This window comes from Ursus arctos, unplaced genomic scaffold, assembly GCF_023065955.2.
Source record: "Ursus arctos isolate Adak ecotype North America unplaced genomic scaffold, UrsArc2.0 scaffold_7, whole genome shotgun sequence".
In the NCBI taxonomy this organism is placed as follows: domain Eukaryota; kingdom Metazoa; phylum Chordata; class Mammalia; order Carnivora; family Ursidae; genus Ursus; species Ursus arctos.
This window is the reverse complement of record NW_026623089.1, coordinates 59,836,628-59,858,450: the sequence shown is the minus strand read 5'-3', so window position 1 is coordinate 59,858,450 and position 21,823 is coordinate 59,836,628. Positions and strand designations below refer to the sequence as shown.

At 35.3% G+C, this 21,823-nt stretch overlaps 1 protein-coding gene across 6 annotated transcripts in view; it reads right to left on the bottom strand.

The window, feature by feature from the left end:
* JMJD1C (jumonji domain containing 1C) overlaps positions 1-21,823 on the bottom strand; it is a 322,853-nt gene that overhangs the window by 188,313 nt on the left and 112,717 nt on the right. For all 6 annotated transcript variants that reach the window (XM_057308405.1, XM_057308400.1, XM_057308401.1 and 3 more), the window contains one exon: positions 351-515. Coding sequence is in view for 4 of the 6 variants with exons in the window: in XM_057308400.1 (XP_057164383.1) it covers positions 351-515 (165 nt within the window). In the remaining 2 variants the exon portion in view is untranslated. The remainder of the gene's footprint in view (positions 1-350; positions 516-21,823) is intronic.

Below are 21,823 nucleotides of genomic sequence, written 5' to 3'. Positions count from 1 at the left end.
TATGAAAAGTACCTTCTTATCATCTACCTACAAAGTCTCAGTCTTGTAAAATTGTTCCACATTACACACAAACTAGTCAACTATTTGTTAGTAACCTTTAATCCAATTTATATGTTTCTCCTAACTGGATAAACTATTTCTAGACTAAATATGCTAAGAGAGTACTAACAAAAAGAACATATAAAGCTGTTTAACAAAATAAAAGCCATACTTTGATATTTCCGCCAGATACTTCAGAGCCTCTTCAGGAATAATCTATGATCACCAAGATAAATCTGAACTTACATTCAGTTCCTGTTCTTTTAAAACAAACAACTGAGAATGTTTAATCAAACAGGAATAGATCTTACCAATGCAGGCCACTGAATTTGTTTGCTCTTTGATCCCTGAGTCTGGCTAGGGTCGATCCTTCTGGCCCAGATTAAGTGGTATTCCACCAAGAAAGTTGAAAAATCTTCATATACTTTAACCCACTCTCGTTTATCCCATTCAAGATCATCAAATTCCACATACACCTATAGAAAAGAAAACATAAAACTCCATGAGCAATGCAGAATGTGATATATATATATTTTTTTTAAAGATTTATTTATTTATTTTAGAAAGGGAGAGAGCTAGTGGGGGAGAGGCAGAGGGAGACGGAGGTCTCAAGGAGACTGTGAGCTGAGCACGGAGTCCAATGCAGGGCTCAATGTCATAACACTGAGATTGTAACCTGAGCCAAAACCAAGAGTTGGATGCTAAACCAACTGTTATCCAGGAGCCCCCAGAGTAGGTTACTTTAAAATAAAGGCATGAAGTTGAATTAGAAAGGACACTAACAAATACATTATCTGAATTAACATTTCTCTTAAAATCACTATTTAACTAACTTTCTCATTAACCACATTAGAACTCCCTACTTGTTGTATGTCAAGAAGATAAACCATACATTTATTAAGTAAAGCAAATTACACAATGTTAGTCAGTACAGACTGGCTGATATCTACTAAAGACATACTAAAGACTGTGGATACTGATGACTCTAGAAGCAGAGGTTGGGAAATACTAACTACTTTAGGCTTTGCAAACTATATGGTCTCTGTCATACCTTCTTACCTCTGATTTTATAATACAAAAGCAGCCACAGATATTATGTAAACAAATGGGTTTGGCTTCGTTCCAATAAAACTTTACTTACAAAGACAGGTGGCAATTCAAGGATGGTTCAACATGTAACAATCAGTGCAATATACCATATTAACAGAATGGAGGAAAAAATACTACATGATCCTCTTGCTTGACACAGAAAAACCATTTGACACAATCAACATTTTGCATGATTAAAAATATTCCAACTAGGAATAAAAGGAAGCTACTCCAACACAATGATGGTAATACTGAAAACCCCACAAGTAACAGCATACTCAATGGTGAAAGCCTGAAAGCTTTACCTCTAAAATAGAAACATCAATGTTAATATTTGGAAAACCAAAGCGGACTCTCTTACACCCATTCATTCAACCCCTTCTTCTCCCACTTTCATCCTTTTTCATTCACTACCTAAGATGATCTCTTCATAGAGCTGTCTTCCCTACTACATTGTAAGTTTTGTTGGAGGCATTCTTGTTTTCTTCTTCCACCCATCTTCTGCTCCCTTACATCTGAAGTGTTTCACTTTCCCCTCATTTAAATCCTGTTCTTCTGACCTCACCCAAGTTCTTCCAAAATGTTTATAACTCCCACTTTCACTCAAACTTACCTTTGAACTTCTACAAGAAGTTATTTTTCATATAGTTTATTTAGTATATAATCAGATTCTGCCCTATATTCTTCAAATACCATGAGAATATTTTTATATTATGGCTGCAAACTCACTGAGGGTAAAGATGATACAGTATCCCGTACAGTGCTGCACATATGCAAAGTACTTAATAAATATTAAATATCTCCTGACTCTTAAAATCACTGACTTTTAAACATGGACACAAACTAGTATTATATTTGGTTCTGAGGTCTTTGTGCTGCTGCTCACTAGGAAGCTAGTTAGATATACTTACCTGTTAGAACTGTGAAAGAAGAATACACTGTTCAAGCAGTTAACACCTATTCCAAGTTATCTATGTCAAGTCAGAGCAGGAGCCCAAGTCAAGGAAGGAGCCAACAAAACTACTGACTTCTTCTAAAAATGTATCCTAAGGTGTTCAGGAGGTCTACCTGATGATATGCAAAGTTTCAAACTATACCAATTTCTGTACGACTTAAAATCTTGTAAGAGTATGTAATCACTAAATTGTCGTGTAAATGGGCTTTTGAAAACTACAGAAAAGTGAAGCAGAGACAATGCTCAGGAAAACCTGAGTGGTATCTTTGTTTTCCCCTCATGGACAATATATATGGTCTTACTGACAAAATATTTCAGTCAAGAACCTAAAGAGCCAAGGTTTTAAACATTTCCCTACCATAAAGGGTATTATTTCAATGTAAATTCTTCCAGATATAAAACCCTTGATAAAAAATTGAAGTTTTCAGCATGAAGTGAACTTTTTTTTTTTTAAGATTTTATTTATTTATTTGACAGTGATAGAGACAGCCAGCAAGAGAGGGAACACAAGCAGGGGGAGTGGGAGAGGAAGAAGCCAGGCTCTCAGCAGAGGAGCCCAATGTGGGGCTGGATCCCAGGACTCCGGGATCACACCCTGAGCCGAAGGCAGACGCTTAAGGACTGAGCCACCAAGGCGCCCCTGAAGTGAACTTTCTAAACTCATGGCTTATCTTGCATGGACAGTGTCACTGACAGTTTTAGGAATCCACTAGGACCCTGGGGACAAAGGAAATGAAATTCTTTTCCTTTGCTGTATAGCCAACTTACCTTCATATTATCAAAACAGTGAAGTGTTTGAATGTCAACAGATAGATAGACAGAAACTAAATAAGCTAGCCTATTATTGTTTCATGGATTCTGGCAAAAGACATGAGTCTCCTAAGACTTTATGACTTAGAGCAAAAGCTACTTACTACTTAAAGCAAAGTAAAAGCGTGCTGCTTGTGTTGACCCCTCATGCCTCCTAAGACCCACGGAAAGGATGCCAAGAGCCCAAAGATATATACCTATGCACACAGAGAGTTGTGTCACAGAAGAGGAACACTGATCTTGGCTGGGAGACGGGAGGAGGGGTTCCCCTTGTATAATAAATAGAAGCAAGCATGATATTTGGAGGAAGTTATTACTTCACCCTTCATTGTTGCTCACTGCAAACACAACTCTGAGAAATGGCCCAAGAAAAGAGTGGTCAGGGTTTCCCATGCTTGGTATATCTAGCAAGAACATGCAGGGATGCTCAGTGCCCATGCTGGATTCTCTATACCAATATAGGTAAGATTTTGTAAGTTGGCTAACTGAATGAGTAACTAATTCAGCATTATGGTATATTGGTAGGTATGTGGGGTGAGGTTTGGGGAGGCATAGTTTCTTTCCATTAAGCTGCAAACCTACCAAAAACACTGTATATACTTACTTGGTTGTTTAGTTTTATGTTACTTTATATTGACTCCCACCTTGTTCACCTCTATTAGGTCCTTTGGCCTGCTTATTTCCTTCTTATTAACTAAAGATACAAGATCCTCGAGGGCAAGGATTAGTATGCCTTCATCTTTTTTTTTTTTTTCATCTCTAGTACCTGGCATGGTGCCTAACAAACTAAAGTGCTCAGCAAATATTTTGACGACCCAGCATCATGTAAAACATATAACAAGTATGAATAAATGACTAATTTGAAAAAAAAAAGGAAAGAAAGAAAAGAAAAAAGGTCCTAAATGCAACATAAACACAGTTGCTTCATTTACTAATTAATCACTGCATTCATACTTAAGTAGAAAAAAAGAAAAGGAAGATTTCATTCAGTAAACACTTGACTGCATATTTGAGCCTATCATTATGAACACTGGGAATTCAGAAATAAGAGATATACATCAAGAATTAACAGCTATGGATATTGTGGTGATTACCATAAGAGTGAATATGATGTGAGAAAAAGGCTCAGCAAAATAATCATTAAAAATAATTATTTCATAGTGAACACGTGGTAAATACATCTTTTAGCTCAAGAAACAAAACAGTGATTTTGAAGAACTGGTCACTAGATAATTAAAAGACTGTCATATATCTTTTTTAATACATGACTTCTACAACAGATCTCAACATGCACAAATTCTCTATTTTATATATGCATACAGCAGACACTGAAAGAAAAGCTGTCAGACTGTCAGAGGAACCACTAGCAAGATGAAGGAACTATAAGCATCTGCCATGCGACACAGTTTCTGCTATGTGACCCATTAAATTAACCTAAACCCTTCAAACACAGGGCGCCTGGATGGCTCAATCAGTTAAGCATCTGACTTCAGCTCAGGTCATAATCTTGGGGCCCTGGGATTGAGCCCCACGTCGGGCCCCACATCTGGCTCCTACGTGCTCAGGGGTAGGGGGTTCTGCTTCTCCCTCTCCTTCTGCCCCTCCCCCCACCCAGTTCATGCTCTCTCTCTCAAATAAAAATGAAATCTTAAAAAATAAAAAATAAACTGTTCAAACACAATTATCATCTATATGGAAAATGTCTCTCTTCTCTTACATAGCTTGATTGCTTGAAAGTGGCAAATGGATTCTGGTCACTTGGACACCTACATTCAACTTACACATATCAAAATAATAGAATATTAAAGCTAAGAATTATTTTTATCTAAATTGTAATTTCAGCCCTGCCACTTTATTTTAGGTAAAGTAAGCCACAATCTTTATCTGCAAATGTTATACAGTTAATTTGGGAAAAATAATGTGGGAACAGTAAAAATATTAGCTATATAAAAATCTACTAATGCACCAATTTGAAACAATATTTCAGATTAGTGTCATGGACATTTTTGGAGTTAAAATTCATTAATATTTATCACAAAATTTTTGAAAGGTCCTAGGAGAATCCCCTACTTATTTTCCTAGAATGATGAAATAAAAACAATGACCAATAACTAAAAGCTTGTATTCTCTAACAATATACTATTTTCACTGGTATTTATAAAGATGATTAAAATTGCACAACTATTGCCACTATAAAGTCAAGTGATAAAAACAAATTTAGTTATTTTTACCTTGGTATCAATAATAATACTAGTATTATCACACCAACGTGGTACACGATGGGCCTCACCTTTTTATGCACTCTAAAAGTAAAAGTGATCTGCATCATGTCATGTGAGAACAGTGATGGGATACAACTAGCTTCTAAAGAATTTTGTGTATTAAAAATAAAAGCATTAGACTATATTAACATTCCTCAAACTACAGTCTACATTATAGAATCATTATTTCTTTGTATATAAATAAGCACTACGGAAGCCAGATAAGTTATAAACAATCATGAACTAGTAAGTACAAATGTCTAATTTTATCAGAAGTCTTCTCGAGGTTTTTAATAATGCCAATGTTCACTGTCCATTATTAATAAGATTGTTTATACCACAAGATTTTCCCCATTTGTCCCTAAAATCTCCTATTATGAGATACCTAACAGAATATTGCTCTATAAAATAGCAATATGGAGGAAAAATGGATGAGTTTTCCACAAGATTTATCCATCTACAAATCTATATAAATAATTTGATGATAACCAATCCGGTGGGGGGACCAAAACCTGGTCATCTCTGCCCAAATACTGAAAAATTTCCAAACGTGGGGGTGGGGGCGCCAGGGTGGCAGAGTTGGTTAAGCATCCGACTCTTGATTTTGGCTCAGGTCCTGATCTCAGGGTCCTGGGATAGAGCCCCACGTTGGGCTCCGCCCAGCGCAGGCTCTCTCCAGATTCTCTCTTTCCCTCTCCCTCTGCCCCTCCTCTCACTAACTCACTCTCTTAAATAAATAAAATCTGTAAAAAATAAATTTTAAATGTGGTATTAAATTAATGAGATTTAGGATATAACATAAAGTCCTTTTAGACAATTATGTAAATAATGACACACAAATGATAATACCTAAGTTCTCTGTTTGTTCGATAGCACCACTGAACAAACTAAGAACTGCTGAATGGCTCAGAGGAGGAAAACTAAATATCATCTATATGGAAAATGTCTCTCTTCAGCAGTTCAGTTTTTTAGCATAAGGCAGCTTGACAGAAGAGTAGTTTCTAGACATTTAAAAAAGTGAAGGAGAGAGAGAAGCAGCTTGACTAAACAAAAAGGAAAAAGCCTTCCAGGAACTCAAATTCTGAGAATGCTTTTAAAGCATGAGAGTAAGTCAGTGAAGAAAGGTTTTCTATAGGTTAAGAAAAAAGGGATACCTGAGAGTAGTTTACATATCTGAAGATATGGATGTAACTAGAGAGTTTAAAGGAAAGGGACAGCAACTAAAAAGTCTCCAGGAAGAAAAATCCAAGTTAAATGCAAAGTCCTACATATTACAAATGCTTGTTCATAAATCTCCAACATAATTTATTTAGAAAAAGGCTCAAATTCTGGTTTTGATTTTTGACGCATGATTAGAGATTATACTAAGTATACTGTTTTTATAAAAAAGAGGTCAAATACTAAAGCTCCCATGATGTATATATAATTCCAGTTCCTAGGAGTAATTTTTAAAGTAGGTTGGAAATCTTAGGGGACAGCATGAATATCAATCATCTTCTAGGTAAATATTAGCTTCTGATTTCTTTTCCCTAGCAGTTGATTTTTAGCCTCTTAAACTCAGTGTGAGAGCTCCACAGTTTTGAAAATTTATACTCTCAATCACGCAACTGACAAATCTTTTCTGCCACTATTACTGCTATAAACGCCAATCCAGTCACTCCTCTCAGATATTTCTGTCCCAGCTACAAGAAGCTAAGGACTGAGGAGGGGAATGACAGGAAAAGAGGTATTCCTAAAATCATCCATTTAAAGTTAGAATATATAATTCCAATGAAACAACACTACAGGTACAGAATAAAAGAGCAGAATAATATTTTACAATAATATTACAACATGTGGTTTCAGTATTACACTTCACTTATTCTGTGGGATCAATGTACTTTAGGCTGGCTGACTACAGAACATAAGCAATGTTTAAAACATTATTTGTATAGAAAAACTTTCATTTAGTAAAAGATAACTGACTTAAAAACTTATTTGCAAAATATACCTACTCACACTTTAGTTTTAAAAAATGAATGTGCAAATTATAATACATACCATTTAATTATCCTATTTATAGAATTTGAAAGTATAGTTTCCATTACAGGTTGGGCTTTAAGAAATTCACAATCAGGAAAGTAAAATATCTGCCAAAATACTTACAGATTTTAGAGAATAAAGTTTGAACACATAAAAAAATGAGCAAAAACTGATAGTCTGACTTTAATTTAGAAGTAGTGTTTTTTTTTTTTTAAAGATTTTATTTATTTATTTGACAGAGATAGAGACAACCAGCAAGAGAGGGAACACAAGCAGGGGGAGTGGGAGAGGAAGAAGCAGGCTCCCAGCAGAGGAGCCTGATGTGGGGCTCGATCCCACAACGCCGGGATCACGCCCTGAGCCGAAGGCAGACGCTTAACCGCTGTGCCACCCAGGCGCCCCTAGAAATAGTTTTAAACAGCTTATCTATGGCAAACACTCTTGACAAAGAGCCAAAAAATAATCTTAATTCATAGATTCTATTCCCTGTTTTGCCAAACATTGATATTTTTTTATGTTATTTAAATTCTTATTATGTAGGATACATTATTTGATCTCTAGGATTCTAATTACATATATTATTTACCAACTGCTTTACAACCATTTGTTTTCATATGCATGTTGCAATTTACTCAAATATATTATACACTGTGGCTATAAAAAATAACAGTTCCTATTTTGATATATTACTATAAATATGTTCTTACAACATCTTTGTTTCATGCAATCATTCATGCACACATGCTTACAATTCTTGAAATGTGCCTACTATGTGTCAGTCACAATTCTGGACAAAATAAAATCTGCACATCTATGATTTTAAGATTTTTTACTTTAGTATGGCTATAGACATTCAATAATGATAAATCAGTGTAATGAGTGGGATAATACAAATATGCAGAGTATTACTTTAATAGCTTAGAGGAGAAAGTAACAAATATAGCCTGGATAAACTGGGAAAACCTAAATGACATAAGTGACATTTAAACAGGATTTGAAGAAAAATGCAGGATTTAACAGATGAAGAAAGGGGAAATACTTTAAAAAAGGGAATACTATGCTTACGGGAAAGAAAATCAAGCACACTTGGAGAATATTCTAACTGACCTAGAGGAAAGGTGGTCTGGGTTCAGGTTATAGGAAATGAAATATGCAGTAGAGAAAATGTGGAGAATGAGAAATTCATAGGAAAGAAAATAAAAGCATATAAAATCTCAAACCTTACAGGCTACCAGAGGAAAAGAAACAAATGAACACAACTGAGAAGGAAAACAAAGTATAACGTCTAGAGAAGGTACTATTCCAATCAAAAAGGTAAGTTTCATATGAAAAGGCAAGTTAACATCTTCAAAGGCTGCAGACAAATTTTAAAAACCCACTGGACTGGACAATTAAGACACTATAAATTACTGGCATGTGATAAAAATCAGGGCTGAGGGTGAATTAAGAAGGATGAACATTTCCGCCTCCTTCCTCTGCATTAGGAGGATTTCTAAATATTCTAGCATATTAGAAAAATATCCAAGTGCTCCTTTTTCTGCCTGGGGAAAAGAAATAGGGACTTCCCTTCCACAGTATATACCAGGGACTATACAAATGTTCTTGACTATAGCCATGTGGTCTTTCATTAATTGAGCCTCAGAAGATAATGTAATTGGCAGTTAATCCAACGGGTAGCTGGGGCAACACAAAACCATCACTGGTATTCTTCTTTACAGATTGGCTGTTCCAATTAAATAACTTTTCTCTTTTTTTTAAACATTTTTAAAAGATCTATTTATTTGAGAGAGAGAGAGAAAGAGTGTGTGCACAACCGGGGATGGGGGGGTGGTGAGAGCAGACTCCCTACTGAGCATGCTGGGGGCTCAACTCCAGGATCCTAAGGTCATGACCTGAGCCAAAATCAAGAGTTGGTCACTCAACCAATAGAGCCACCAGGCGCCCCCAGTTAAAAAACTTTTCAAAGAAGAGCTGGCCATAGGTAAAACATATTTCTTTCATACTTTACATTAAAAAAAATCAAGTACTTGTTTCTTATTTTCACACTACTAAAAATTACTTCTGGTTTCTAGTTTCCGTATTTTTTTTAAAAGATTTTATTTATTTATTTGACAGAGAGAGAACATAAGCAGGGGGAGCAGCAGGCAGAGGGAGAGGGGAGAAGCAGGCTTCCCGAGGAGCAGGGAGCCCAACGCAGGACTCAATCCCAGGACCCTGGGATCATGACCTGAGCCGAAGGCAGTCCACCAAGTGAGCCATCCAGGCACCCCTAGTTTTTCTATTTTTAATTCCTTCCATTTACCTTCTGCAATAGGTTTCTTAGAAAGTTACCACAGAAATACTTTCTATAATATTGTAAAGTAGTAGTAAATGCCCTTTGTTTATATTATTTACAAAGAACTCGTAATGGGGATTAATAACAAATTAGTAAGATTAAAATATACTTCTGATTCTTGACCTAACTATTCAAATATATATTAATAAAACAGTTATTTGGGATAGAGAAACATGCTACTTATTTTATTAATGAAGATCAAATATATTTGAGGGAAAATATACTGAGTTCTAAATATAATACTGGTATGTAGGTAATAGTACTACTATCTCTCTGAAATACAGTTGAATGAAAATGGCCAAAAGTCTCCTAAAGAGTCAAGAAAGATGTTACAAATTCTATTCACTAAAGGCAAATGCACTTTACCCAAAGGTGAATTATCTCATCTTCATTCAGAACTCATTGACACTAGTATACAGATAATAAAAAATTATACTAGTTTCCAAGTGCAAAGCAGATTATAAAAGCAAAACAGGGAGAGAGACTGTTAGCGCATGCTTCCGCAGCACTTAAGAACTATGAAAAGTTTCCCAAAGACCTCAGAAAATCTTTTACCCTAGGACTCAAAATTGGTCCTAAAGTTGTATCATTGTATTATAATTCAATATTAAATGGGTATTTGTTTAATTTAAAAATATATGCAAAAGGTTAAAAACCCTCTATATACACTTTCATACCAACATATATCTTGTCTTTACACCATCTGACACAAATGAAATATGTCTGTGTATATTTAATGTCTGTCTCTCCTATGAGTGACACAGGAAAAGTCTAAATTTATATCCAGAATAATCATCTAAGATGATGCAGAAATGTATTTTAGAAAACTCTCATGTAAATGGCTAATACTTATATATTCTATAGTATTTATTGCCAGCTTTACTCAGAATTGCCAGAATTTGGAAGCAACCAAAATGTCTTTCAACAGGTGAATAAACAAGTTGTGGTGCATCCATACAATAAATATTACTCAGCAATAGAAAGAAATGAAATTTCAGGGGGCCTGGGTGGCTCAGTTGGTTAAACGCCTGCCTTTGGCTCAGGTCATGATCCCAGGGTCCTGGGACTGAGCCCCACATTGGGCTCCTTGGTCAGAGGGGAGCCTGCTTCTCCCTCTCCCTGCCGCTCCCCCTGCCTGTGCTCTCTCTGTCAAATAAATAAATAAAATCGAAAGAAGGAAAGGAAAGGAAAGGAAAGGAAAGGAAAGGAAAGGAAAGGAGGGAGAGAGAGAGAGAGACAGGGAGGGAGGGAGGAAGGAAGAGAGGGAGGGAGGAAGGAATGGAGGAAGGAAGGAAATGGACTCAAGACTATCAAGCCATGAGGACATGAATGCATAAAAATACATATTGCTAAGTTAAAGTTACTCTGAAAAGGCTATATACTATAATCCAGCCATATGAAGTTCTGCAAAAAGCAAAATTAGAGGGACAACAAAAAGTTAAATAGTTGTCAGTGATTCGCTTGTGGGGGAGAGCATATATTTGGAGCACAGGGGATTTTTCTGGACAATATAACAACTGTATATGATACTATAATGGCTGACCAATGACACTATGCATTTGTCAAAACTCATAGAATTATACAACACAAACAGTAAACCATAATGTAAATTATGGACTTTAGTTAATAGTAACACGTTAAGTATTGCCTCATCAGTTGTATAAGGGAAAACTGGAAGGGGTCTGAGCGTGATGAGGTGTACAGAAACTCTGTACCTTCCACTCAGTTCTGCTGTGAACTTAAAACTGTTCTAAAAAATAAAGCGTATTAATTTAAAAAAAAGTTTATTCTTTTTATAAAAATGGGCTGTGATGTAATGCATTCACTTAAAATAATCGGAAAACAAGTTACTTATGTCAAAAAGAGATTTTAGTGTCATAAAAAGGTATATAATCAGTTCATATATTAAGAGAAAAGAATTGAGGATGGAAAATAACTTCAGAGCAGGGACTCTAGGCAGTTCAGTGCCCTTCATAATTCACATTTATATATATTAAAGAACTAATACAACATCCTTAAAGAATCCAACGGATACAAGGTATAAACAGACCATTAAGATTCAACATTATTCATAATAAAACCTAACTATAGCCACAGTACCCTTGACGGGGAAAGAGAAGTAGAATCATAAATTTATTGCCTTGTTTTTTGAAGCAAAAAGTTAGTTAGCTCCAAAAGTACAACAAATTGTCTTTACATTTTAACACAGATCCAGCAATGGATTTTCTAGAGCCCTATTAGGTAGAGGACCTAAAGGTAGGTCAAATAAGCAAAGGTGTGTTCCACACTTTGATCTTTTCTCCATAGGTTAGACTCTTTGTGTCTACGTAACACACACACACACACACACACACACACACACACACACACACACAGCTCTCTATTCCCAAAAACATGTGAAAGACAATTTGGCATCCCAGGAAATTCAACTGAAGATCAAAGAAACTGAGATATCAGGAAGTCCACATGATCTCACCTAGCTAAGCACCAAGGATCTGTGGTGATAATAGTGTCTTGGTACACAGCATATACGGATGAGACACCTAACATAGGCTTTGTAATGGCCCTTTGTAGTCACGCCTATTATCCTTGAACAAGTATAAAATCAGCAAAGCATATGATAGGAATGAAACACAATTAGGTCATTCTCCAATGCCTAGAGTAATTCTAATTGTCTAAAATACTTGACAAAAATGGTAGGCCCCAGTTTTTAATTTAAAAAAAAAAAAAAGGACTTGGAATCTCAAGAGTTTTCTTTCTGAAATACAAAAAATAAAATAAGTATCTACCTCAAAATTGGTGCTCGACCTTAGTATACGGATCCTTCTTCAGACAGCATATATTCTAGTACCACAATAAAACACTTGTTATTTTTAATTATAACATTGGATGACTTAAATGCTTAAGTGCTACTGAAGTCTAAAAAACCTGGTGGCTGAAATTTTGTTCCCCAATACTTTTTATAACACTTTATGCTGGCACTGTCTCCAGACCTCAGGTTGGGAGGAAAAACCATGTATAACTGTCCAAATAAAAATTCAGGTATTGAATACTGTAGTTGGCTGAAAGTACGAAAGTATTAAAGAAGATCTAATTACATTTTAATAAAACATACTGGTAGTACTTAATTAAATACTGGTAGAATTCTGACACTGAATAAAAAGTTATTTCATTCTGATGGCCTTTTCCCTTTTTTTAAAAACTTATTAGTATTTAAAAATAATGCCTAGAATCTACTTGAAAGAGTCATATTTGTGTTGGCCTTACATTTCAGGGGATCTTACATGCCAAGATTATTTTGAAACAGGACAGAGGACTTATGGACTCTCCCCTTAGGTATATCCTAACCCTTACAATTGATAGAACAGAGCCACAGAAAGGGATGTGATCAACTTTCCATTAGTGGTACTCAAATTATTTGACTATATCAAAGATTTCTTCATTGAGTTATTTTACAATCAACAGGAGTCAAAAGGGATCAAATAAAATGAGATGAAATACTGTTTTAAAAAGAGACAAGTTTCCCTTTATTAAGTTATTCATAGTTTTAATACCATAACTGAGCCTCCAAGTTTTCTAAATTTCTCAACCACAGTAACTTTTCACCTCTTTTACCCTCAGTCTCTCTAGACCTTGTCATCCTCCAGAACTACTCCATATCAGAAATCTTTTTTTTTTTTTTTAAGAGAGGGAGTGAGAGAAAGGGGAGCAGAGGAGAGGGAGAGAGAGAATCATAAGCAGACTCCATGCCCAGCGTGGAGCCCCACGTGGCAGTTGGTCTCACAACACTGAGATCATGACCTGAGCCAAAATCAAGAGCTGGGCTTAACCAACTGAGCCACCCAGGCACCCCATCAGAAATCTTTAACAATCTATTATTTCCTTTCATCCTTACTTTCACATTTACCTTGAGCATTCCATTTTCAATGTCTACCAACCGTTCATTCATTCAGCAAATACTGCAGTCCACCTCTTTTTCAACTCAATCTGAACCTTACAGTCTCTTATCAGGCCTCTGAACTTCCAGGCTTCAAGAAACACTTCAGAAGTCTGGTTCTCAAAAACAAGTTTCTATCACTTGAACTGAGCCATAGGTCTCTATCATCTTGTATGCACTTAAGCACCTACCAACGCATTTAGTAGTCTATACTGAAATTATTTGTATATTCTCAACTAAATTATGTCAGTTAATGGTACTGATCCAATTTAGAAAATAAGGAATGAAGAACAGAATTGGCTTGGTCTCAAGTGGTGGGGAACTGAATTCACATTATAACTTTTTTAGAGTCATGTTTTTTTGAGCCCTGGTAACCTATTACCCTTACGGTTTTATCTTCCTTCAACTATAAAGGTTAGTTCCCTCTTGTAGATAAAAGCATGAGTTTAAAAATATGAGAAAAATACATGAGGAATATCCCTTATCTAAAAAACAAAACCAACAAACAATCTGTACCTTTTAGGCTGTATGCATATTCTGACTAAATATACCTATATCCCTAAAAGAAGTAAAAAAATATATACAGGATTCTTTCTATTAGGGCGGGCCAGTAATCTAATTCGATAAAGAATGACCTCTGACTGAAGCTGAGACTAAGCACCAGAATGCAGAAACCTGAGAGAGGTACTTTGATTGCTACAGTCTTGGGTAGGAAGAGCATGTATAATGCTGCATACTCCTGCTCCTCATCAAAACAGCGGCAGTATTTTAAGATAACAAAAAATAGACAATGTATGGAGAAAATTATCAAAAGTTGTTTAGGATGTGTATGTGAGAATTGTTAAAACACTGATAAAAGAAACTGAAGGTCCCAATACAAGGACAGATACACTGTGTTCATAATGAACACAGTGAAAGACTCAGTATTAAAAAGTAAATTCTTCCCTAAATTGATCTATAGACTCAATGCAATTCCAATCAAAATCCCTGCAGAATTTTTGCAGACTCTAAAATTTACACGGGAAGGGTACAAACAATTTTGAACAACAAAAGGCTGGAGGACTCACACTGTTTGGTTTCAAGACTCACTATAAAGCTATAGTAATAAAGAGAGTGTGATGTTGCCAAAAACAAAGACACACAAATCAATACAAGAGAATAAAGTCCCAGGGACGCCTGGGTGGCTCCGCCGTTAAGCATCTGCCTTCGGCTCAGGTCATGATCCCAGGGTCCTGGGACCGAGCCCCGCATTGGGCTCCCTGCTCTGCCGGAGGCTTGCTTCTCCCTCTCACACTTCCCTTGCTTGTGTTCCCTCTCTCACTGTTTCTCTCTGTCAAATAAATAAATAAAATCTTTAAAAAAAAAAAAAAAAAAAAGACAGACTAAAGTCCAGAAACCGAATCCATATAAAACTGGTAAATGATTTTTGACAAATGAACAAATCCAATTCAAAGGAGATAATCTTTTCAACAAATGCTGCTGATATAACTGTACATTCATATGCAAAAAAAAAATGAACTTCAATCCATAGTTCATACTATATACAAAAATTAGACCCAAATAGTTACAGACTTAAACTTAAACTTCTTGAAAAACAAATTCTTCCTGTCTTTGGGTTAGGCAAAAAATTCTTAGAAAGGACTTCAAAAGCACAGACCATAAAAGAAAAAAATGTGATGAATTTGATGTCATCAAAATTAAAAAAAAAAATTTGTGGAAGACTTTAAGAAAATGAAAGAATAAACCACAGACTATAACAGAATATTTGAAAAAAGACTAGTATCCAGAATATATAAAGAACTTTCAAAATTCAACAAAAAGAAAACTAAGCAAAAAACACCATGGGATAAGATTTGAACAGGTATTTCACCAAAGATATACAGATGGCAAATAAGCACATGAAAAGATATTCAAAATCATTAGTCATTAGAGAAATAGCAATAAAAACCACAATGAGATACCATTACATACCTAATAGAGTGGCTAAAGTTTCAGTCATGTGAAATGAAAACATACATTTACACAAAAATCTGAATATGAATGTATATAGCAGTTTTCTTTTTAAAAGACAGAAGCTAGAAACAACACAAAATGGGAATGGATAAACAAACCATGGCACACCCGTATAATGAAATACTTCTCAGCACTAAAAAGGAACAAACGATTGATACATCCAACAATATGGATAAATCTCAAATGCTTTTAGATAACTGAAAGAAACCTGACTCAAAAGGCTACGTACATATTGTATAATTCTATTCATATGACATTCAGTGAAAGTCAAAACACAAATGATTGAGAATTGATTATTAGTTGTCTAGGATTAAGAAAAGTGGAGGGGCTTTAAAGGTTTGACTACAAAGGAGTGGTACCAAAGGAAATTTTCTGGCAAAGTGATTGAACAGTTCTACATGTTGACTGTGGTAATAGTTACATTACTATGCATTTGTCCTCAGAACTGCTGACCAAAGAAAAGGTAAATTTTACTCTAATTAAAAAACAACAACAAGCTGTAAGTAGAGAATTTAACTGAAAAAGAAGGACAAATGAGCATCATAAAAAACCAAGCCATTCCCTTCTCCTAAAGGCAACAATAATATAGTATTATACTTACTGGGATTATACTATGAAGTCTTACATGCCTTTACAGGTAAAGGATAGAAGAATGAGATGGCAAGTTCAAATGTAGGCTCCTAATATGCTGGCAGGCCAAAAATGTCTACAATTATACCACATTATCATGGCACAGGTTGATCCTAGGATTCTTTTTCCTTGAGAGAAGGAAAAACCCCACTTAGCGAGTCCTCTGACATATCCATTTCCACACTTCCCTTTTTTTGCTTTTAAAAGGGAGGTAAGGGTAAGGAAAGATACATAAAAACACTAAAAAATAAATAAATAAAATCAATAAATAAAAACACTGAAAACTGAGATTAAATATACATGTACTACATACTTCCCAAATGCCATGTAAGTGTTAATGAAGCAGCTTCTGTGGAAAGAAAGAGCTTTAATAGAAGAGCATACTCTGAAATCAAAAGGACATAAATCTTGGGCCCAGAAAGTTTACAATATGAAACCCTATCTGCAAGCTTGCAATGTTTTGTTTCCGGAGAGCTCTTATAATGTATATCCCAATTTTTCCAGTAGAAACTAATGGTGCCTTTTCGTAATAGGCACAAGGGGGCACTGGAGCACAGAGTATTAAGTATGTCTTCTGCTACACCTCAGGACTTACCCTAGGAACAACTAGTATGCATACTATATTTCCATTTCATAAAATTTCTATTTTTAGTAGAAGAAAGATTTTACAATACTGGATTTAAATGTATGCATTTTTTCAGCAAATTCATGGAATGAATTTTTCCTTCTATCAAATCTTATTAATAAGAATCACTTTGATCTCTTCATTCTTATTAGGTCAACTGTAATTCCTGAATTAATAAATTACCACAACAGGGGCGCCTGGGTGGCTCAGTCGTTAAGCGCCTGCCTTGGGCTCAGGTCATGAGCCCAGTGTTCTGGGATCAAGCCCCGCATCGGGCTCCCTGCTCAGTGGGAAGCCTGCTTCTCCCTCTCCCACTCCCTCTGCTTGTGTTCCCTCTCCCACTGCCTCTCTGTCAAATAAATAAATAAAATCTTCAAATAAATAAATAAATAAATAACCACAACAAAGTCCTTCAAATGAAAATCACTATTATTTACTGATCTCATCTTTTCATCTATGGCTCTACCACAATAGAATGAAAACTACAATATAAGTTCATAAATAATTCTTCAACTACTTAGTATGCTAGATTAATGCCTCTAATTTTGTATACAGGCATACTTCATTTTATACACTTCATAGATATTGCCTTTAAAAAAAGAAAAAATGAAGTGAAGGTCTGTGGAACCCTGAGTGGAACAAGTCTATGATGTCATTTTTCCAACAGCATTTGCTCACCTAAGTCTCTGTCACATTTTGGTAATTCTCTAACATATCTAATTTATTTATTTTATTACATTTGTTATGGTGATCTGCGATAAATGATCTTTGATGTTACTAGCATTGATAGTTTGGGGATACCACAAACCACACAAGACAGAGAACATAATCGATAAATGCTGTGTAGGTTCTGACTGCTCTACCAACCAGCCATTTCCCTATCTCTCTCTCCCTCTCCTCAGGTTTCCCTATTCGCTGAGACACAATAACATTGAAATTAGGCCAACTAATAACCCTACAATGGCCTCTAAGTGTTCAAGTGAAAAGCTGTTACTCACCTCTCACTTTAAATCAAAAGCCCGAAGTGATAAAGCTTATTAGCTAGAAAGGCATACCAAAAGCCAACACAGGCCAAAAACTAGACCTCTTGTGCCAGTTAGCCAAGTTGTGAATGCAAAGGAAAAATCCCTGAAGGAAATTAAAAGTGCTACTCCAGTGAACACATGAATAATAACAAAGCAAAACATCCTTAATTGCTGATATGAAGAAAGTTGTAGTGGTCTGAATAGAAGATGAAACCAGCTACAACATTCCCTGAAGCCAAAAACTAATCCACAGCAGGGCCTAACTCTCTTCAATTCCAATTAAGACTGAGAGAGGTGAGGAAGCTGCAGAAGTCTGAAGCTAGCAGAGGTTGGTCCATGAGGTTTAAAAGAAAAAAGCCATCTCCATAACATAGAAGTACAAGACGAAGAAAGCATCAAGAACTTATCTCGAAGAATATGACAAGTTTTCCAGAAGATCTAGCTAAGATAATTAATGAAAATGACTACACTAAACAACAGCTTTTTATGTAGGCAAAACAGCCTTCTATTGGTGAAGATGCCATCTAAGACTTTCACAGCTAGAGAGAAGTCAATGCCTGGCTTCAAACCTTTCAAGACAGGCTGATTCTCTTGTTAGGGGCTAATGCAGAAGCCAATGCTCACTTACCATTCTGAAAATCCTAGGGTCCTTAAGAATTATGCTGAATCTCCTCTGCCTTTGCTCTATAAATGGAACAACAAAGCCTGGATGATAGCACATCTGTTTACAACATGGTTTATTGTTATTTTAAGCCCCCCAGTTAAGACCCACTCCTCAGAAAAAATTTTCCTTTTAAAATATTATTGCTCATTGACAATGCACCTGGTCATTCATCTAATGAAGATGGACAAGATTAATGTTGTTTTCATATCTGTTAACATAACATCCATTGTGTAGCCCATGGATCAAGATCATTCTTACTTTCAAGTCTTATTATTTAAGAAATACATTTCATAAGGTTATAGCTACCACAGATGGTGATTCTTCTGATGAATCTGGATAAAGTAAACAGAAAACTTTCCAAAAAGAATTCACCATTCTAGATGCTAGTAAGAACATTTGTAATTTATGAGTAAAGGTCAAAACATCAACATTAACAGGAGTTCAGAAGAAGCTGATTCCAACTCTCATGGATGACTTTGAGGGGTTCAAGACTTCAGCAGAAGTAACTGCAGAAGAGGTGGAAACAGGAAAAGAAAAGAACTGGAGCCTGAAGATGGGATGAATTGCTGCTGTCTCATGATAAAATTGAATGAATGACGAGTTGCTTCTTATGCATGAGCAAAGAAAGTGGTTTCTTGACATGGAATCTACTCCTGGTGAAGTTGCTGTGAAGACTGTTGAAATGACAACAAAGGATTTAGAATATTACATAAACTCGGTGGATAAAGGAGCAGCAGGGCTTGAGAGGACTGACTCCAATTCTGAAAGAAGTTCTACTGTGAGTAAAATGTTATCAAACAACATCACATGCTAGAGAAATCCTTCCTGAAAGGAAGAGTCAATCTTACTTTAAGAAACTGCCACAGTCACCCAACCTTCAGAAACCACCACCCTAAAAACAAAACAAAAGAAACCACCACCCTATTTATCAGTCAGCAGCCATCAACAATGAGGAAGACCCTCCACTAGCAAAAAGATTGTAACTAGCTGAAAGCTCAGATAATAGTTAGCATTTTTTAGCGACAAAGGATTTTAAAATTAATGCATGTACACTGTTTATTTTAGACATAATGCTATTACACACTTTATAGACTATAGTATAGTGTAAATGTAACTTTTATATGCAATGTAAAGCCAAAAAATTCATTTGGCTCACTTTATTGCAATATTTCCTATATTGTAGTGATCTAGAATTGGTTCCACAGTATCTCTGAGGTATATCCGTATATGAAAAGCTATTTTGAAAACTCTTAATTTTTTTGTAGCGATAACATAATGGGATTCCCATGTGCCCATTACCCAGCTTTAACAATTTTTATCTCATGGTCAATCTTGTTTCAACTAAAAATAATATTAATTTTGCAAAATTATCCATTATCAGTCAGTATACAAGTTTCCCAGCATAGACCTTTTTTTCCTTTTCAGTTTGTTCAAATTAAGATCACTTATTATGATAGGTTCCACTTATTGCAACTCGTTGACATGAAACTTACACCTCTTATCTATAAGGTTTTACCTCTTTTCTTCCTGCACGTCTTCAATGTTAAAGAAATGAAGTCAGCTGTCCCATGAAGTCTTCAATTACCTGTATTATACTGACTATACCCCTGAGGCATTTTTAAACATGTTCCTCTTCTCCTTGTAATTTTCTGTAATTGTTGAATTTAGAGTCTTAATCAAATTCAGAATTCATAGAGAAGACAACCTCATACGTGGTACTGTGTTTCATCAAGGGGCATATGCATATTGCCTTGTATCTGTGATAATAGCAACCAACGATGAACAATGCCTAAATGCAATTATTTCACAGAGAGCTGCAAAGAAGTGACATTCTAATTTTATCATGCCTTCATTATTTACTATCTGTAATATGTCTAGTAAGTGAAAATTCTCATCAAATCTTTGGTTTCCAAGAAGTACTTGGTTTTTACGAGTTTTTCAAATAATGAGTATTTTAACCTCCCAGAATGGTAAACAATGAGAGTGTGTTTTTTAGGGGAGGGATCATTATAAACTCTTAGATTTAAATAAATGTAGCATGCTTCAAATTACTGCAGTTGTTTATTTCTATTATTGTCAAATTTTCCCATCTTTGGCCAGTGAGAGCCTCTTCAATTAGTTTCTGAGTCTTTTAGACAGACCTTAGTAGTCTTTAATAGCTTTCCTGCTTCTGGTATAACAAAATATCCCGGGCTCATCTTGTCCATCTCCTGTCCCAGACCTGAAATCAACCATATACCCAAGGAACTTTGGTACTTTTCATTAGGAAACAGCATTCAGAGACAACAGTCTGGGTTCTAAGGAGTGCTCACTTCTCCTGAATTGGCATTTTATCTATACATTTTATTGTGGTAAGAGTTAGTATAAACTTTATACTGATACTTCCAAATAAAATTCTACAGATTTTTAAAAAATTGTCATATTTCTATTTCTTTCTTCTCCCATACTATATGTGATTCTTGTTATACAATGTCACCAACATAATTAAAATCATTTGCCTTGTTGCATAATATATATACAACAATTTGGGAATAATAACAACACTATGATTAATGAAAACCATTTAAGGTTTTTATATTGTTCTTCTGTCCTCAGGGTATAATCCACCCGGCATGTATAATCAAATTACTGTGTTTTAAAGTCACTTAAAATAGTTCCTTCCTATAATTATACCACTTAGGCTTGTTTCATTTTGCTTTCACTTTTAGGTTTGTTTTTTAAATAATTAAAACTTGTTTTAGAGATATGTAAAACATTGACATGGTTACAACACCACACCTAGAAAACAAGGTATATTTGCGGAACTCTAGCTATTGCTTCTATTCCTATTCCTGTTCCCTATAGTGGAACAGTTTTTTTCTTAATTCCTAAATTTAAAAAAATAAAATTAGAAATGTAAATACATATAAATATTTTTAGATTAACAGTAACATACTTTATGAACTTTACTGTATCTTATTAGTTTTACTGCATAATAATATAAATTGGCTATCAAGGCATAGAAAACACTCTTCATTTGCTTTTACACCCATATAATACTCCATTGGATAATAATAAATATTTTATGCAATCAGAATCCTACTGATGAATTCCTGTGTCCTTTCAGTCTTTTGCTACTACAAACAGTGCTACAATGAATGCAGCCTTGCGCATATGTCATTTTGTATTTACGCCACTCTATATTTGGGATATATTTCCAAGAGTGAGATTTACTAGATGAAAGAGTAAATGAATATTTAATTTAGCTAGATAATGCCAAATTTTCCAATACACAAGGTTGTACTATTTTGTATTCCAATAGACAAGGTGTGAGAAAGGGCTTATCTTCCACAGTCTCACCAAATGGATATGTTGCCGATTTGAAAGGATGGGGGAAGTGAGGAAGAATCTGACAGGTGAAAATAATTACTTCAGTAGA